The 17,490-nt window shown below is 30.9% G+C and overlaps 1 protein-coding gene across 2 annotated transcripts in view; it reads left to right on the forward strand.

Moving 5' to 3' along the window:
- The window catches only part of LOC101502493 (suppressor of mec-8 and unc-52 protein homolog 1), a 14,264-nt gene extending 1,367 nt beyond the window's left edge, over positions 1 to 12,897 (forward strand). For both annotated transcript variants that reach the window (XM_004508834.4, XM_004508835.4), the window contains exons 3-16: positions 121 to 273; positions 2,053 to 2,101; positions 3,480 to 3,563; positions 4,656 to 4,759; positions 5,794 to 5,880; positions 5,950 to 6,003; positions 6,549 to 6,644; positions 8,075 to 8,202; positions 9,048 to 9,174; positions 9,452 to 9,511; positions 9,621 to 9,728; positions 10,919 to 11,019; positions 11,568 to 11,619; positions 12,202 to 12,897. In XM_004508834.4, the coding sequence (XP_004508891.1) occupies positions 121 to 273; positions 2,053 to 2,101; positions 3,480 to 3,563; positions 4,656 to 4,759; positions 5,794 to 5,880; positions 5,950 to 6,003; positions 6,549 to 6,644; positions 8,075 to 8,202; positions 9,048 to 9,174; positions 9,452 to 9,511; positions 9,621 to 9,728; positions 10,919 to 11,019; positions 11,568 to 11,619; positions 12,202 to 12,300 (1,302 nt within the window). In that variant the 3' untranslated portion in view covers positions 12,301 to 12,897. The remainder of the gene's footprint in view (positions 1 to 120; positions 274 to 2,052; positions 2,102 to 3,479; positions 3,564 to 4,655; positions 4,760 to 5,793; positions 5,881 to 5,949; positions 6,004 to 6,548; positions 6,645 to 8,074; positions 8,203 to 9,047; positions 9,175 to 9,451; positions 9,512 to 9,620; positions 9,729 to 10,918; positions 11,020 to 11,567; positions 11,620 to 12,201) is intronic.
- The last annotated feature ends 4,593 nt before the right edge of the window (positions 12,898 to 17,490 follow it).

The following is a 17,490-nucleotide window of genomic DNA, read 5'->3' on the forward strand; positions in this document are numbered from 1 at the left end:
TACATATGTTTTCTGTTTTTGTGTGCACAAGCTTTTAGGTTTCTAATTATTTGTTGTTCAATTGCCTTCTATTCAATGTCAGTGAGGATGTTTGGTTTATTTTCATTGATATGGTTGCAGATTGTATTAGAAATGATTGAGCTTAGAGAATTGGATACCGCACGCGCTATTTTAAGGCAAACACAGGTGATGGGTGTCATGAAACAAGAGCAACCTGAAAGATATTTGCGTCTTGAGCATCTTCTAGTTAGAACGTATTTTGACCCAAATGAGGTCAGGAGGATACCTTTTTTTTAATTCTTGATATTTATACAAATTTATGTTTTCCAAATCAAACCACCCTTTGCTTATTTCAGTTCTTGCTATTTTGTTTCTTCACTCTGCTAAAATTGTGTCATCTTTTAGCTGTAATTCCTTATAAAAAATAATTACTACGTATTTGTATGCATTTGTGTAAGTACCAATAAAAGTTAGTTATTTTGGAAGATATTTTTTATTGCTTTTGAGATGCATGGCATGTGACGTTTGTTTCTTCCTTGTTGTGGTTGTAATGCTTCAAGTATAAATGATACTTTTGTTAAACCTTTTATAGGACTGGGGTAATCAATGCATTAGAAATGACACTTCATGAATGTGTTTTTTATACTTGGTTTAATGAGGTACTTCTCATGCTTCTGATCTGTGGGTGGTTGTCAGGATATGCGGCTAATTGGATAATTTTCATTTTAGCGATAAGTTCTTTTTAATGTCAATTAGAGCTAATGTGGTTTATATAACGATAGGTGGAACGATGTTCCAACAATTACACTGCTTCTTGTGCTTGTCCCTGAAAGTTTATTACCCTTATATCTGTTTCCTTTAGAAGTTAGACCACTTGTTTCTTTTAGATTTTATGGTGACAATTGTGTGAGTTTTGGTTGGGAGATTATTTGGGCTGTAAATGTTTCTTTTTATAGGTTTTCTGGCTTTTCCTTACCAGTTTCATCTGTCCTGATTGCATAACTTGTGCTGTAGTTTCTTCTATTCTATTCAAAGGGTTGTCATTTTTGTAGATATTTGAGTGAATGAAAAACCATAGGTTTGTTTGGTTTGAGAAAATGATTTATTTATTGTTTTCACATTTAATTACAATTTACAAAACTGTCATATTGTTTGTACTTTGTTTCTTCTACTAGCTTGACATCTCAGCAACACAAACTATTGCTACATACTCCAATAGCTAGTATGTATAAGGGTGCCCAAACTTGATTTGGATTATATTTTGTTGGTTTGTTGTCCGTTTTGTTTCTTCGGTTTTGTGTTCATGGACGATGCTTCAGTGGAATTGCGGTCTTCATATGCATTGATTGGGCAGCCTTTTTCCATCCTTAGTTTTCCTTTATTTTGGGGTTAACTTTCAATTTTATTTTAGAGAATTATAAGATGAGTTCATAAATGACTGAGAGATGATTGGAAAGTCACATGGAAATCTTCATTTTGTTCTTCATTCAAGATATGTCAATTATGGATAATGTTTACCTGAAATGAAAAATTAGCTCTTCTTTCCCCTAACCTCCAATGTCCTCCATCCAAACATTTCTTAATTTGAGTTTATTCTTTTGGAGGGCTCCTATCTTCTTTATCCTTGCTTGCATGCACACACATGATTAGCTGGGAATCACATGCACCATTAATAGAAAATTATAATGTATTTTAATATCTTTGTTTTAGTTTTAATAAAATCAATATTTTTTTTTGAATGAGTTTTAATTTGTACGACTTTCTCAAATTTATTAATATGTGCTATAATTAAACTTTATGGTGCATAAATTATATCTTTATTTTTGTAAATGCAAAGGAGTGCTAACAGCTAAGTTACATAGAAGACCTGGCAGGCTGTCCTGCTAAACCTCAATTTGATTTCATATTCTTGTGTGCTCTTTGAAAAATGAGTATTATAAATTATAGAATGAGTTATGAAGCTTTATGCCATGGACTAGGGATCAATATTTGTTAAATTGCTTGTGTTTGTTTCAATGCTCAAGGGTTTGTAACTTGTGTTTCATGTGACAGGCTTATCAAGATTCAACAAAAGATAAGCGACGTGCACAAATAGCCCAAGGTTTTTGTCTTTTGCTTTCTTGTTCTCACTGCATCTCATTGTGATATGATGCTAATTTAATAATTATATTAAATATCTGTTCATTATTTGAAATACTATCTGTATTGAGGTTCTATTTTTTGTCTTGAATTTTTATTAGAATATTTTTCGTTGACGGTAGTGATTAAGTGAAAAAAAAAACTCTTCAATTTTTCCTTATATCCCCAGTTTAGAACTTAGAGTGGCTGAATCAAACCTATAGGGGTATAGTGGTTCATGGAAGCAATCATAATTAAGCTAAGGCATAAATGCATGACAAACATGTCAATACTGACAAGCATAAAACAAAACCCAAAGTGCTTTCTCTCTTTTGGCAGGTTGGCCACACAGATCAAGCATAATATTATGTCATATATTATGCCTAATGATAATTTGTCTTAATCCATATATATTGGATTATAATTTTTTTTATCTTCTTTTATCTCTTAAACTGTTGAGTTTTTTTTTACGCTCCTTACGGTGTGTTTGGTTGGAGGGGCTTGGAGGGAATATTTATAAAAAAATGTGTTTGGTTCAAATTATAGGAGGGGAGGGGTGCAAAATCCCTCATAAAGTGGTTTTTGATCTCCCTCCATTTTGGGGGGATTTGGAGGGGGAGGGGAGGGGCTCACTACAACTTCAAAACCATTAAAAATCCCTCCACTCCCCCTTTTGAACCAAACACGTCTCTACTTCCCCTCCCCTCTGTTGAAACAATCAAACCCTTAGTGAGGTATTTAGTATTTACTGGTCTTTTCCACATATGCCTAAACCACCATTAAGTGTCGTTGTAACTTCCTCCTAATCCTATCTTGGCTTATGTGTTCACTCATCAGTCATAATAGTCTCTTCTCTACAAAATTGAGTTTAATTTATTGATTGCTTTTTTACTCCATTCATCCTATATTACATCACAACTTTTACAAAATGTGATAAATTTTGGATTATATATGCTTTTAGTTGCTGTAAATTTTGTTTTGTGTGCACTTTTTGGTTTAAAAAAATAAAAAATAGAGTGGTTTTGATCATGATGGGGGACTAAAATAATACTATTTTTGTTAAGTACAAGGACCAAAAACCTATAAAATATTTATAGGGACCAGAATTAACATTTTCCTTTTTTATAGGGACGAAAATATATTTACGTCAATTTTTTTTGCATAAGCTGGACTGGTACTTTTCTATCATAAATAATACCCAAAGTATTTAATCCATTTCATTCACCTCTCTTAAATCCTTTTTATGCGTCTCTCTATTTCTCAATCAATTTGTATGATGGACGTAAGACACATATATTGTTGGACTTGTATGATTCAATTCATGTTTTTGAAGAATAGAACTTCTGTGTTTGCGGTTTCAGCTCTTGCAGCAGAAGTAACTGTAGTGCCACCTTCCCGATTAATGGCTTTAATTGGTCAGGCTTTAAAGTGGCAGCAGCATCAAGGTAATTACCTGGTAATACTGGTTGTAGTATATTTTTTTATTCTTTTGGCAAAATACCTGAGCAATGCGAACCATTGTTCATATCTGCAACTTATAGAAGCCTAAGAATGAATTCAGTTTTTAAATTTTAAGTTATAGGGATGCATCTTTCATTTCTCTAATGATAAGTAAGCAGAGAAGAAATTTCTTATTTATGTTTTGGCATGACTAAATTGCCCTGTTTGGAAATGATATAATGCTTGCTTACCACCTACGAAGCACCGATATGTGGTTTTCCACTAGTATCTGTATCACAGTACACCATTAATACGCCGTGAGTGTGCTATTGATTCGCTGTAAAATGTCTTGTTGGTACACTTGCCGTGACTTTTCACCTTTCTTTCCGACTCTTCCCCCTTTTTTTGCTTTTAAAATTCTCCTAATTAATTGCAATTTAGGTCACTGCTTAAGCCTTCTCTTTACTTACCCTCTGTCTTTACATAATACATACCCACGACTGATTAGCATAGTTTTACATACCCACCATAATTTCTTTATCAAGCTACCATCATTTCGTCTTTAACTTGCTACCCACCATCATTTCTTTATCAACCCGGCTTTCACCTGAAGGGTGCGTCAGATATTGAAAATCATTGGTGTCCCTTCATTTAACCATTTAGTTTATAGAGTATTTGATTCTTAACAGTAACGTTAGTAGGTTTTTTAAGGAACTTTTTAAAATTACATTAATTCAATTAATCAAATTTCTAGTGAATCAAATGGTGTGCGACACAGAAACAAAACAAAGAAGTGGTTTCTTTGATGTGCACGGTGCAAATATGTAGAGTGATATTTCTTGGGTGAGTGAGAAAATTTTATTTAGATTGTAGATGTAACATGTAGAGTTTGGGTTTTTGGGTGGCAATAATTTGCAATCTCTATTTTATACTTATGAATGTTTTGTATTTTTATTTTTTAACTTTTGTTTGTATTCTTTTAATTTAAGAAATGGTGTATCACTGTATCGTGTCCGTGCATCATATGTTGCCACCATGCTACTTAAAGGATAATTTATATCTTGATGGGTATGGTTTCCTTTTGGGGGATCTTGCAGGTTTACTTCCTCCTGGAACACAGTTTGATTTGTTTCGCGGAACAGCTGCTATGAAACAAGATGTGGATGACATGTATCCAACAACTCTTTCTCACACTATTAAGGTATGTATTTATATCCTTCAAGGCGTTGCTTTTGTTACGTTTTAGTGGATAATGATATGTGAACAATACTTAAGGAGGAAACAAGTAACAAATGTGCGGAGCCAAATATAATTATGCATGGTCTTTTTTATTTGAAGAATGAATTTTCTGCCAATTATTTATTACTTTCATTATAGTTTTGTTTTTCGTTGTCTTCATATGGAAAACCTTCCTTGTTTGCATTTCATGTGTCTAAGAAAAAGGATATTTCTTTGAGTACATTTTGTTGCTACAAGTCTTTGACATTGTTTTTGGCTGCTGCATGTTGTCTAGCATTAATGTGTATAACTAGGTTGTTCGTAACTTAACTGTTATGATTGGCCATGGGCTCATTTTTGTTCTTTTTCTCAAATTTAGTTGCTTGTTCACTTTAGGTGGCTGTGCATCTTTTCTGTAGGATGTTTTAATGTACTTTTGTTGGGATGGTCAATGAGTCATGAGAAAATTATGAAAATGAGATATTACCTTTTGTCTGATGACGAGGCAGTAGGATGAAATTTTAGTTCAATGGATTTTATATTTTTAGCTTTGGAGAGCCGTGGTTTTTGTTTCTGTTCATGGTGTCATAAGTATATTATGCAAATTGGAATAAGGATTTTACATCATTGTATGGACATTGAAAATCCGTGGCTTGCAGTGGTCATAGTTAGTAGATTATCTTTGCAGTCATCCTTTGAGCTGAAACCTGGTTCTTTGTCATTGACCTGGTAGTATTTTTGTGATCTGGATTGCATTGGTATGTGATAGTGATTGCAGAAAGTGATATTCTTTTTCTATAGTCATATTCATATCATACTCAATCATTAGTTATCAGTTGAACAATGAAGTTTATTTGACCTCCTATTTATGCTACCTTATAGAGCTTGTCTTATTATATTCCTATATATTTTTCTACTATTCTTTTCTATGAAATTTGGTATTCATTATTGGTTACCCTTTTAAGTTGAAGAATACATAGCCTGACCCTTTTCTCGTGTCTGCCTATGTGCTTCTAGTTTGGGGCAAAAAGTCATGCAGAATGTGCTCGCTTTTCACCAGACGGGCAATTTCTCGTATCATGTTCAGTTGATGGGTTTATTGAGGTATGCATAGTTGGATTTGAAGCTTTCATCATGGGCTGCTTTTTTCCTGATTTGTGGACATATTTCTAGGTCTGGGATTACATAAGTGGAAAACTGAAGAAAGATCTCCAGTACCAGGCAGATGTGAGTTAGTTGTTATTTGAACTCTTTTATGTATCAAGAATTAATGTCTTGTTTGTGATGATGAACTTCCCTGGAAAATTTTCTTAGCTTGTTGGTCTTCAAAACACTTAGTTTTTCCCAACCTCTATACTTTATAGGTGCATCGTGCTATCAGACCTCTGTTGCCAATCTGGGACTAGTTTAAACTTGATTGCAAAATGTAGTTTTTTGCTGTAATATTAAGTATGATTTGTGGTTCACATGTTATATATAAGAATTAAGAATAAGAATCTATATGCTGATTACATCTTTTACTTGTGAGATAGTCTCTTCTTTAATGATGTGACATCGTGTTCTCATGATCTCTCTTGTATTTTCTGTGGCTAGTAAGTGTATGAGCATGTATCTGCTTGATTTCTGTTGTCTAAGAGATTTAAAAATATCAAAGTGAACATGGTTTCCACTGGGAGAAAGCTAGTTGTTCGTTAGTTTATCTATCCTTATAAAAGGAAGTTTCTTAAAATTTATCACAAGTCTTGTCATTTTTTGATTGTGTGAACGTGCAGGAAGTATTCATGATGCATGATGATGCTGTGCTCTGTGTAGACTTTAGCAGAGATTCAGAGATGATTGCCTCTGGGTCACAAGACGGAAAGATTAAAGTGAGTATTAGATATATGCATTTATGGCGTTAGGAGGCAGCTTTTTAAGAATCTTATATTCATGGATATACATCTTTTTTATCTTTACAAAGCTTGCACGTATGATCGTTCAACATTAATGTGAAATTGAAATTAGCTATATAGAACAGCACTTGGTTAGTAAATTTGATTTTGCACACCAGTAAAGCATGACGGAGTTGTTATTGTTAATAGTGGCAAATTGTGTCACTCTAATAGTGGTGTGGGGTAGAGTAGCCATAGGCTACTCTAAGTTCTCTGTCGCATTGGTTTTTGCTTTTTGCAGATTGCTGCTGAGATTGTCGGCTTTTGTGGATGAAATTTTGAAGCAGCAGCAACCCTCAACAAGGCCAAAACCCCAGTTTTGTCCACCTTTTTTGTCATTTCGTACTCATTTTGTGGGAGATTTTTGCTATTTACACCCATTGTTTTGGTGGCTTTTTGAGTTAGAATCCCTTCACCGTTAAAAAACTACCCAAGTTTGGCAGCACCATCTCGGTTCTCTGGTTTTTGCTATGTGTCTTTCGCTTCACACTGCATAGTCATTCGTTGCTTTCCACATAGCTATGCATTTTTTCAGATTAGTGACAATGTACACTGTCTTTGTTTTCCATAACGCTCCCTTGATTTAGTTGTTATTGACTTATTAAATATGCCTTAGATTGAAGGCAATTTGTGTGTCTAGATAATTTTTTTTTAATGATGAGTATATCTTTAATTTTTGGGTTTGGGTAATTTTGTATCTTACATTTTAAAGCATTATACAGTATGTCACTTGTACACAAATTCTAGTTTATAAAATGATCCAAATTATCTGTAAGCCAAGATCTAATGGGATGAATAGTCAGGTGTTTTACATACATATGACATATCAGTATTGGTACAAATATGACAGCGATAGTTACCTACTCACCGCATTCATTTCAAAACATATATTTGTAATTGAGCTTACATAAAACTTGTGTTCTAATTTATGAGAAAAAACTTTATGTTTCATTGCTTTTGTCCTGAACTCCTCTAAATTGTCAATAGAACAAATATTTCTTTGCCAATACTATTATGGTATGCCATTTTTAATTGTCATGGATGCAAAGCTTTTGCTTGTGTGGAAATGGTTTCTGTAGGGTTGCTTCTTGCTTTGTTAATTTAGTGATGTTATTTATGATGCTTATTTTTTGTAGCTTTTGCTTGAATTTTATTTAACTTGATGGTTTTATTGAAAGCTAGCTATCAAATGCCCAATGCATCAATGTACAGTAATGTTTGTGATGGTTTAATCTTTATAATTTTCTCTGTTGGTTGAGCGGCATTTCTTGCCAATGTTGCAGTTGTAAACTGTTTTTGTTTTCATCCCAAACTGTTAATGTTTAGAGCTTTAATTTTTAAACGGTATATTTCACATTTCATTTTAGGTGTGGCGTATTAGGACTGGTCAATGCTTGCGGCGTCTTGAGCGCGCCCATTCCCAAGGTGTCACAAGTCTTTCCTTCTCTCGTGATGGAAGCCAGTTATTAAGTACTTCATTTGACAGCACTGCAAGGTTTTGTTAAGTTAATTTTACGTATTTTATGTCTTTGCTTGAGATAACCATTTGATGGGCCTTGATTTCTACTAAAAAAATGTTCTCTAACATGTTATCATGCCATAATAACCGGGTGACTAGAAGCTAGTGTCATCAATTATAGTTGGTGGCAAGACAAAAATCTAACATGCCATGTTTTTATAAATTATTGATGGGAGCAGTTGCTCCAATGTAGCTAACACTATATTATAAAAAAATGCAGCTAACACTAGATCAGTGAATAAGCTGAAACTAAAGACCCCATCACACCTTAGACCTTATAAAAAGTTACTCTTAGAGTAATTCTTAGCTGAATTACTCTGGCTCATATATAGATATATGAATGGCAAAAAACTGCAGAATTCAATCATCTTGAATCCACTATGGTGAAAAGTTTAAACTGTTGGATTAAAACAAAAATTATTTTAGATTTAACATGCCTTCTCTTAGAAGAGTTCTTTGGGTTTGAGGCATGGAGCCATGGACACACATATGCAGTCTAACTAATTCTGACATACATGGACCCCCACATATGCAGTCTAACTAATTCGGAGATTTATTTATTTAGAAAAATGGGCCAATAAGTAGTGAACTGTAGACCAAATGATCATAAAGGCTCTAATACCATGTTATGAGCTGACTATTAAAGGCACTAGAGGCCAGAGGGGTTGCAAGTGAAATTACTGATTTATGTGCAATTCTTTATAGAAACAACTTGTTTTAATTTTAGCACTTCAGAGTGGCTGTAAATTTATGTTTTAACTTTACAAAATTAATCAAATGTATTGCAACTGCTGAGTGCAATGGTTCTTGATGTAATATAGAATCCATGGCCTCAAATCTGGAAAGATGTTGAAAGAGTTTCGTGGCCATACATCTTATGTGAACGATGCAACTTTCACCAGCGATGGGAGTCGTGTTATTACAGCATCCAGTGATTGTACAGTCAAGGTCAGTTACTTGACAATATAAAAGTGGCAAATGTCTTTTCTTTTTGGATTTGACTCCTCTAAAGTGAGAAATTAGTAAAGTGAGCAAATCAAAGGTTAAGATTATAACTACCTATGGTTGGTCGTGCATGTGCATGTAATGTCAACCATTGATTTGTTTATCAACAAATGATATTACTCACTTTATTCTCTAAAGTGAGTTGCTCACTTTAGAGCAGCCTAATCCCTTTTTTTTTCACTTATGTTTCTGAGACATGTACTTTTCCTCCTTACTGCAGGTCTGGGATTTGAAGACTACCGACTGCATTCAAACATTTAAGCCACCTCCTCCTTTAAGGGTGTGTCTTTAAAAAAAATTCATTATGTTTTTTCTTTTTTCATTCAGTTTTTTAATATCATTTCCCCAAAATTTGTTTTGCCTAATTACTGGTTCCTTTGGACTGCTAGGGAGGAGATGCTTCTGTTAACTCTGTTTACATTTTTCCCAAGAATACTGATCACATTGTTGTTTGTAACAAAACCTCATCAATATACATCATGACACTTCAAGGACAGGTAAACTTCAAAGAGTTGATGACTGGAAGTCATTTTATCTTTATGTAGTTCTACTGTGTTGTTTCCTTACTTGAATATGAATATTTCTCATTAACTATGAAAAGGGTTGAACCAATATTTTTTTGATCAATTAAAGGGTTGAACCAATATTTATATGCATGTGAGATGTAATTTAAATAGGTAAGTTATCCTATCATTGATCCTAAATGATACTAACAGATCTTAATATAATAATATCGATATCTCAACATCCTTAATGAATAATGATTGTTCAGATATCTGACAAGGATAAGTATATTTAATTCTGCATATTCATTCTGGTTAAATGTGAACATGTACTTTGAGACGGCAACCCAGGTTGAACATGGAGAACCTTATGCTATACCTTTTTGCTTTTCTTTTCACTTGTTCCAATAATGAATTTCATAAAATATATAATTATTGGAAAATGTAATGGTACCATAATGCTACTGGATAGGAGGAGGACCCTTAATTGTTTATCTTGCCACCTATATTTTTATGAATTTTGAGGATAATAAGTTATTGCATAACTTATGTTTGAGATTAAAAGATACTTGCTTTATATGATATTAAATTTTTATTTATAGGTACCTCTTCATTTGCGATTAGGGTTCTAAACTTATGAAAATCTTAAGTTCTCTAGGTTTTGGATGATTGGGTTTGCTGCACCAAAGAACTGTTTGGTTTGATATGTAAATGTACTCCGGACATAATGTTTATGCTTGGACTAGTTTGATATTCATAAGGAGCAAACATTTATTCAACATCTATCTGATACACTTTACAATAAGATGACATCGTAAATTTTGCCTTTACTGGTCGTTTATTTTTATGAAATTAATTTTTCTTTAAATTTTGCATGTAAAATAAACGCAGAAGTGCTGCATCTGTTGGAAATTGAAATTTAAAACTTTCTATGTTTATTGATTTGTTGAAGTTACATTAAATTACTGTTTTTCCTAAGTATATATTTTGAAGATGATCAATCTCAACACTTTTCGAAAATGTTTTTAAAATTACCATTGTATTCATGGCTAATGTTATCTAGTGGTTTCAATTAGATTGTTATCTAGTGGTTTTTAGATTAGTATGTCTTTCAATTGAGTCATATAATTGGAAGTATCATCACTATTTTTATTGAGCCAGCTTTTCTCTTTCAATTGGTGTAGGTTGTAAAGAGTTTCTCATCTGGTAAAAGAGAGGGTGGAGACTTCGTTGCAGCCTGTATTTCACCTAAAGGGGAATGGATTTACTGTGTTGGTGAAGACAGGTATCTAATTTAATGTGTAGCTTGAAACTGCTCCTTCATGCAATCTGGTAGTTCAAGATGTTAAGTCTTTTCCCACTATACATCATCAATAACCAAGTCTTTTCCCACTAGTTAGGTTTGGTTACGTGGACCAAACATTACCTAATATTCTATCATTATTCATGTCTAATGATTTAAATGTGATTCCTTCTTATTAGTTTAGTACAACTTGTATGATCTTTGTATCCAGTATCTACCTTGCTTAAATCCTATGATTGAGGTATTGTCTGTGGACCAAAATACTTAAACTGTGTGGCAGAACTTGTGATATGATTTGTTCTCCAATTTTCACCTTTAATTTAAGGTAAAATTAATGTGTCTCTGTCTTCTGCTAAATGCAAACTTTCATTGAACATCAGAGTTTAGCTTAATTACACAGCACTTTTACAGAGTTCCCACGAGGCTTTCCAAATCAGCCTTTTTTTTAATCAATCATTCTAATCCTCCCAGATTATAATTTGAAATTGTCATATTCTTTGTTCGTAATGGGATCTATGAATTAAATTCAGGAATATGTACTGCTTCAGTTATCAATCTGGCAAATTGGAGCATCTGATGAAGGTATGCTTGTTTATTTAGTGCAAGAGTAGATCTGTAAACTTCTCTCAATCTGGTCTTATTTTCTTGAAACACAGTAGGACGGTTTTTTTATATGTAATTATGTATTTTATCTGAATTAGTGTTGTTTTCATAGATATTTGAATATGCCACCTGTATATTTGAACATAATTTAAAGAGAGGATTTATGTAGAATTCGTAAAAACTGAACTAGAAATGGAATGCGGTCAAATTTCAAACTCATCTAGGCCGTGTTTGGATAAACACTTAAATGTTTATTCAATTAGCTGTTTTATAAAGAGTTTGGTGAAACACCTGTTCATAAATATTTATGGAAATTTTATTGAATATGTCAAAATTCATTGAAGTGTATTCAAACACCAATGCAAGTGTTTTATATCCTGAAATAAGGCTAAATAAACTCTTATAGTAATGGTCTTCAATTGATGTTATGCACTCTGCATTTATCAAGTTTTGGATCGTGTGGTTAAATGGCTATGTAGTTTTCTTTTGGATTTTATTTTCTTGTATTAAGGATGTTTAATTTTGTTAGGATTTAATACAATTCTCTCTGATTATTGTCAGGTTCATGAAAAGGAAATTATCGGTGTCACTCATCATCCCCATAGGAATCTTGTTGCAACTTTTAGTGAAGACGGCACAATGAAGTTGTGGAAACCTTGAATTTCTGTATTTCTATGTCATGAATTTAAATGAACATCTGTGCAGTTTGAGTAATGTATATTCTGGAGCTTAATTTAATGCATTGCTAGGAAATTGTTGTATACCATTTCAACTGCAGGTCGCTCACAACTCAGATGCAAGTTTCAGAGAAACATCAAGATTGTTTTTCAGAATAACTTTATGTGTAACTACTCAATTTAAGTGTGGCGGACAGAGATTCAATGATTTCGACAGAATTAGAGGACAATTAAGTGATCAAGTAATCAATCTATCATATTGGTTATTCATGCACATATAATATCAACCATTCTTTTGATCAAGTTTGATCAAGTTGACAATCTATCATAATCACAGATTTGATTTCTCTAAAGTAAAGTACTCATTTTAAAAAGTAAAGTGACCAATATCAATCAAATTAAATGAATAGTTGATATTATGTGTACATGCATAACTAATCATAAATGGTTATAATACCAATCATTGATTTATTTACTTTATCAACTTTTTATTTTAGAGGAGATTAAGTCTAGAATCACAATCACCTAAATTATTAATAGTTTCAATTGAGTTTATATTATATTTTTAGTTTCAGTTTGATCTCTTGAGCCTCTTAGAATAGATTTTAAAAATGATTTTGTATGTTATATCTTTTCTCTTAGAATAGATTTTAAAAATGATTTTGTATGTTATATCTTTTTATATATATCAATGTTGATGTTTATTTTTTTTAAATAGATCAAGGTTGATAAATTAGCTAGAATCAATATAATATTATTATTATTGGGAGCAAATAATCAAAGTAGATTGCCTAAAAAAGTAACGGGATTAAAAAATGTGTGCAACAAATACTATTTTAATTAGTTGTCTCAAATTATTTTTAGGTCAAATGATTATTTTTTATGTTATTGATTTATTCTTTTCAAAATTAATTAAAATTGCATTTTTAGTTTGTTATGTTTGATCTAGTTATTAAATAAATATTTTTAAAGTTTTTTTTATCAGTTACGTTATTAAGTTTTTGTATATAAATAAAATCTTTAAGTCAGGTTTCTGTTAGTTCTTTTTTGTATTTTTTTGCGATTCTTTAGAAAAAAAAAATGGCTAATAACTGTATATGTGGCTGTAATTTTTTTAATTAAAACTAAAAATATATCAAATTAAATTGAATTGCTATAAAAATACCTAGACACATGTTTTTTCCTCCTTTTATCTTTATCATTTATAAATTCAGTTGTAAAAATATTTGAATGATCATCTCTTAAAGCTTTTATTTTCAAACTCCTTCACCACGCAACATTCAACAAATGTTAATCTCTTTAACCTTATATGCTTCTTTTTATTTATTTATTTATAAACATATACTTCCTTCCTCCGAAACACACCTGCAAATTCCATAAAATTTGAATTTAAAATATCTTTTTTCTTTGTTGAATTTTTTTCTCAAATTCGTTCTTTCCTCTTTGGTTTTATTAACATCAAAACAAAATGCAATTGACGCCAAATTTTTTTCATGCACAGGTCAGCCAATATTCTAATCAATCAAAAAAGAAAACACAATCACAAAGAAGTGAGATTAGCATTGTAATCTATCAAAAAAGAAAACAAAATCACAAAGACGTGAAATCTAACTAAAAAATTAATTGGAACTCACAAAATTATTGGAGTTTGATTCTTCTTTTGCGGTTACAATATACAGTTGAAATGAACTCTAATAAATTTCAATTTATAATTTGAAAAACAACAAAAGTAAATCTGAAGCAAAAATCCAAAAAGTTGAATGTGTATACAATGAATATGGGGCAAAATATAATTGTAGGTTTGTTTAAATTTGAAGAACCTTATCAATTTAATTTAATTTGAATATAATCTTTTTGTGACGATCATGTGACGACGTTTTTTTAACAGAGCTATAAAAAAAAGGATGATGTTGCAAATAGATCATAACATTAACATTGTAAACATTTCATAACATAAATGAGTAATTCAGTGGAGAAAACTTAAAAGTGTAATTTTGCCAAAAAAATTTACCAATCAGATCATTAGTTTAAAGTTTGTAAAATAATGTTATGAGTTACTACTCTTTAAATGAATTGACAAGTAGTATCAATAAGTGACTTGCTATGAGTTACTATTCTTGAATGAATTGATAACTGATAACAATATGTGACTTACTACGAGTTACTTTATGTTTAATTTTTTTTTTTTAAGTTTAAGGATTATTATTTGGTGTCTCTTTTTAGAACCAATTTGATCTCATCTTTAATTCGTTATGTCCTTATTGAATCTGCAACTCATCGGGTTTGTTTGAGTTAAAAGACGAGCTAGGGTCTAAAAATTACTTTGATCAAATGTTGGGACCGGGTAAAAGACGCCAAAACCCTACCTAATTTGTCATTTGTACACCCTACTTCAAACCGTAATTGTTAAGCAAATTAGTTTATTTTACAAATTGACAAATATATCTATGAAATTATAAAGTGTCGATTAAAAAGTTTTTATTTATTTATTTATTTATTTATATTTTAGGAAAAAATAATTTTTTCATAAATTTTTTGTGTTAGAGATTATGATATAACACATTAATTGAATATGAAAACTCTTCATATTAACTTTATATTGATATCATGAAAAATTAAATTGCATGTCAAATTTAATCATCTTAAATACAAAATCATAACTAATTTCTAATTAATTAATTATTAAAAAACTTAAATCTAATAGATAAATTAATCTTTATTATGATGACATTAATATACGATGAACATGACCATTTTCTAAAAAAAGTTACTCAAATATTCTTTTTTCAAACTTATATACCTAAATATATTTTTTTTTTAAGTTACAAGTCGTCATTTGGAATGACGACTTCGAAGTCCACTTTTCAAATGACGACTTCCTAAAGGGGGTTTTTTTTTAAAAAAAAAATAATTTTTATTTAAATAATAAAAATAATATATATAATTCATAAAATAATAAATAAAAATTTTAAATTACATAAATTGACTAGAGCTGACTATAACATTTAGACAATTTTAAAATTTATATTTATGTATTTTTATGAATTATATTAATTATATATATATTATTTAAATAAAAATTGAAAAAAAATTAATTTTTTTTATTTTTAAAAAATCCTTTAAAAAGTCGTCATTTAAAAAGTGGACTTCCTTAACGAAGTCGTCATTTCAAATGACAACGTGTAACTTAAAAAAATATATATATACTTAAATATATAATTTTGAAAATAAAGTATTTGAGTAATTTAAAAAACCCAAAAAAAAAATCTTATTCAATTAACACCTAACATATCATATCTAAGTCTATAACAATAAAAGTTTAGCAGCAGTGTTATTTAAATAAATAAAAAATGGACAAAAGTAGTTAACATCGTATAAATACAACTTAGATATGCTTATCAAAAATAAAATAAAATAAATACAACTTAGATATCGTAGCTGATGTGTGTCGCACAGCTTAAATATTTGTTGAAACTTTAATTAGAGTGTATATTATATTAAAAACAATTCAAAACATCAATTTTTGGATTTTTTATATATTATTTTTTTTTAATTTTAATACCAGATTGTCCCACTTTTAAAAAATAATACTAAAATGCTCTACTTTTTAGTCCGAATTGCAGATTGCAACCTGGGGATGCGACTTCTATTTTTTTGTTGTCGTTGAATTTAGTTATTAGATATATTATATTTATTATTGTTAAATATTTTAAAAATAATTATAACATTAAAAAATACAAAATATTATTATAAATAATAAAAATAATTAATTTAATAATATTATATAACTTTTAATAATTATTATAATAATAATAATAATAATAAAAAGAAAATTCTATTAATAAAATAAAATAAAAATACATTAATATATAAGCATAAATACATTAAAATAATAATTTTAATATTAATAATAAGAAAATTATATTAATACATTAAAATAAAATTACATTAAATTAAAAGAAAAAAATACATCAATTTTGAGTAGATGTGCCAGCAACGTTTGGACAATGTTTCTTAGTATGACCAGATACCCGACATAATCCGCACTTTTTTGGGACTCTATCCGTAGAGTCCATTTCTGTTATAATGTGTTTGGTCTTTGGACGACCTTTCTTGTCTCTGCATTAGTGGATTGTGACACACATTAACATCTTCATATTGTGGCCAATAAATGTCCTTCGTTTGGTATCGGTTGAAACGCTTCACTGTAGACTTTAAGTACTGTTTCCACCTTGTACACATCAGATATAAGGCTCCAATAATCATATTTGATGCTAGAACATGCTGCTATCACATGTGAACAAGACATATGTTTAGCTTGATATTTTCCACAATCGCACCACTTGCTAGGAAGATTTACACTAAAATGACCAATTGGTCGCCCTTCTTTTGGAACTACTGTCTCGTGGACCATGAAAGTATAGTTGCTTCGATCAAAACTATCGACTCTATGACTATTTGATTTACGTATTTCCGATTTCATAAAAGTCATGCATTTTTCTGTGTATATCTTACCAGAAGCTAAAATTGATGCGTGTTGTTTTGCCATGGTTGGAAATAGTGTACTTGTTTTATAATATGTTGATTGGACCAAAGCAATGATGGGAAAGTTGCGTGGTTCTTTTAATACTGCGTTCATCGACTCCACAAAGTTGGTGGTCATCTGACCCCAACGACTACCTCCATCAAATGCTTGAATCCAATCTTGTCGCGGTATATTGTCTAACCATTTCAAAACTTTTGGGTTTACGATGTCAATTTCTTGGCGGTAGTATCATTGATTGAGTAACCTGTATTGAAACAGCAGACAATGCATTATTACACTAATTATAAAACTTCATAATTTAATTTTTAATTAATGATAAGAAGTAAGAATTAAAGTATTACCCATAGAAATAACCTTGTTCTTCAAAGCATTATCCTTAAATTCCCTTGCAAAATTTTGTGCAATATGTCGGACGCAAAACACATGCTTTGACGGAGGATGTTGCCACCCATTATTGAGATTATTGTAAGCACTTTTGATAGATTCGTGTCTATCTGAAATCAAACAAATGTTGGCTTGTGGAGTGACGTGTGATCTCAAATTTCTAAAAAAAAACCCCCAAGCCTCTTTTGTCTCACCTTCCACAAGAGCATAAGCAATTGGAATGATATTGTCGTTCCCATCCTG

Source organism: Cicer arietinum, chromosome 7 (assembly GCF_000331145.2).
Source record: "Cicer arietinum cultivar CDC Frontier isolate Library 1 chromosome 7, Cicar.CDCFrontier_v2.0, whole genome shotgun sequence".
Taxonomy (NCBI): domain Eukaryota; kingdom Viridiplantae; phylum Streptophyta; class Magnoliopsida; order Fabales; family Fabaceae; genus Cicer; species Cicer arietinum.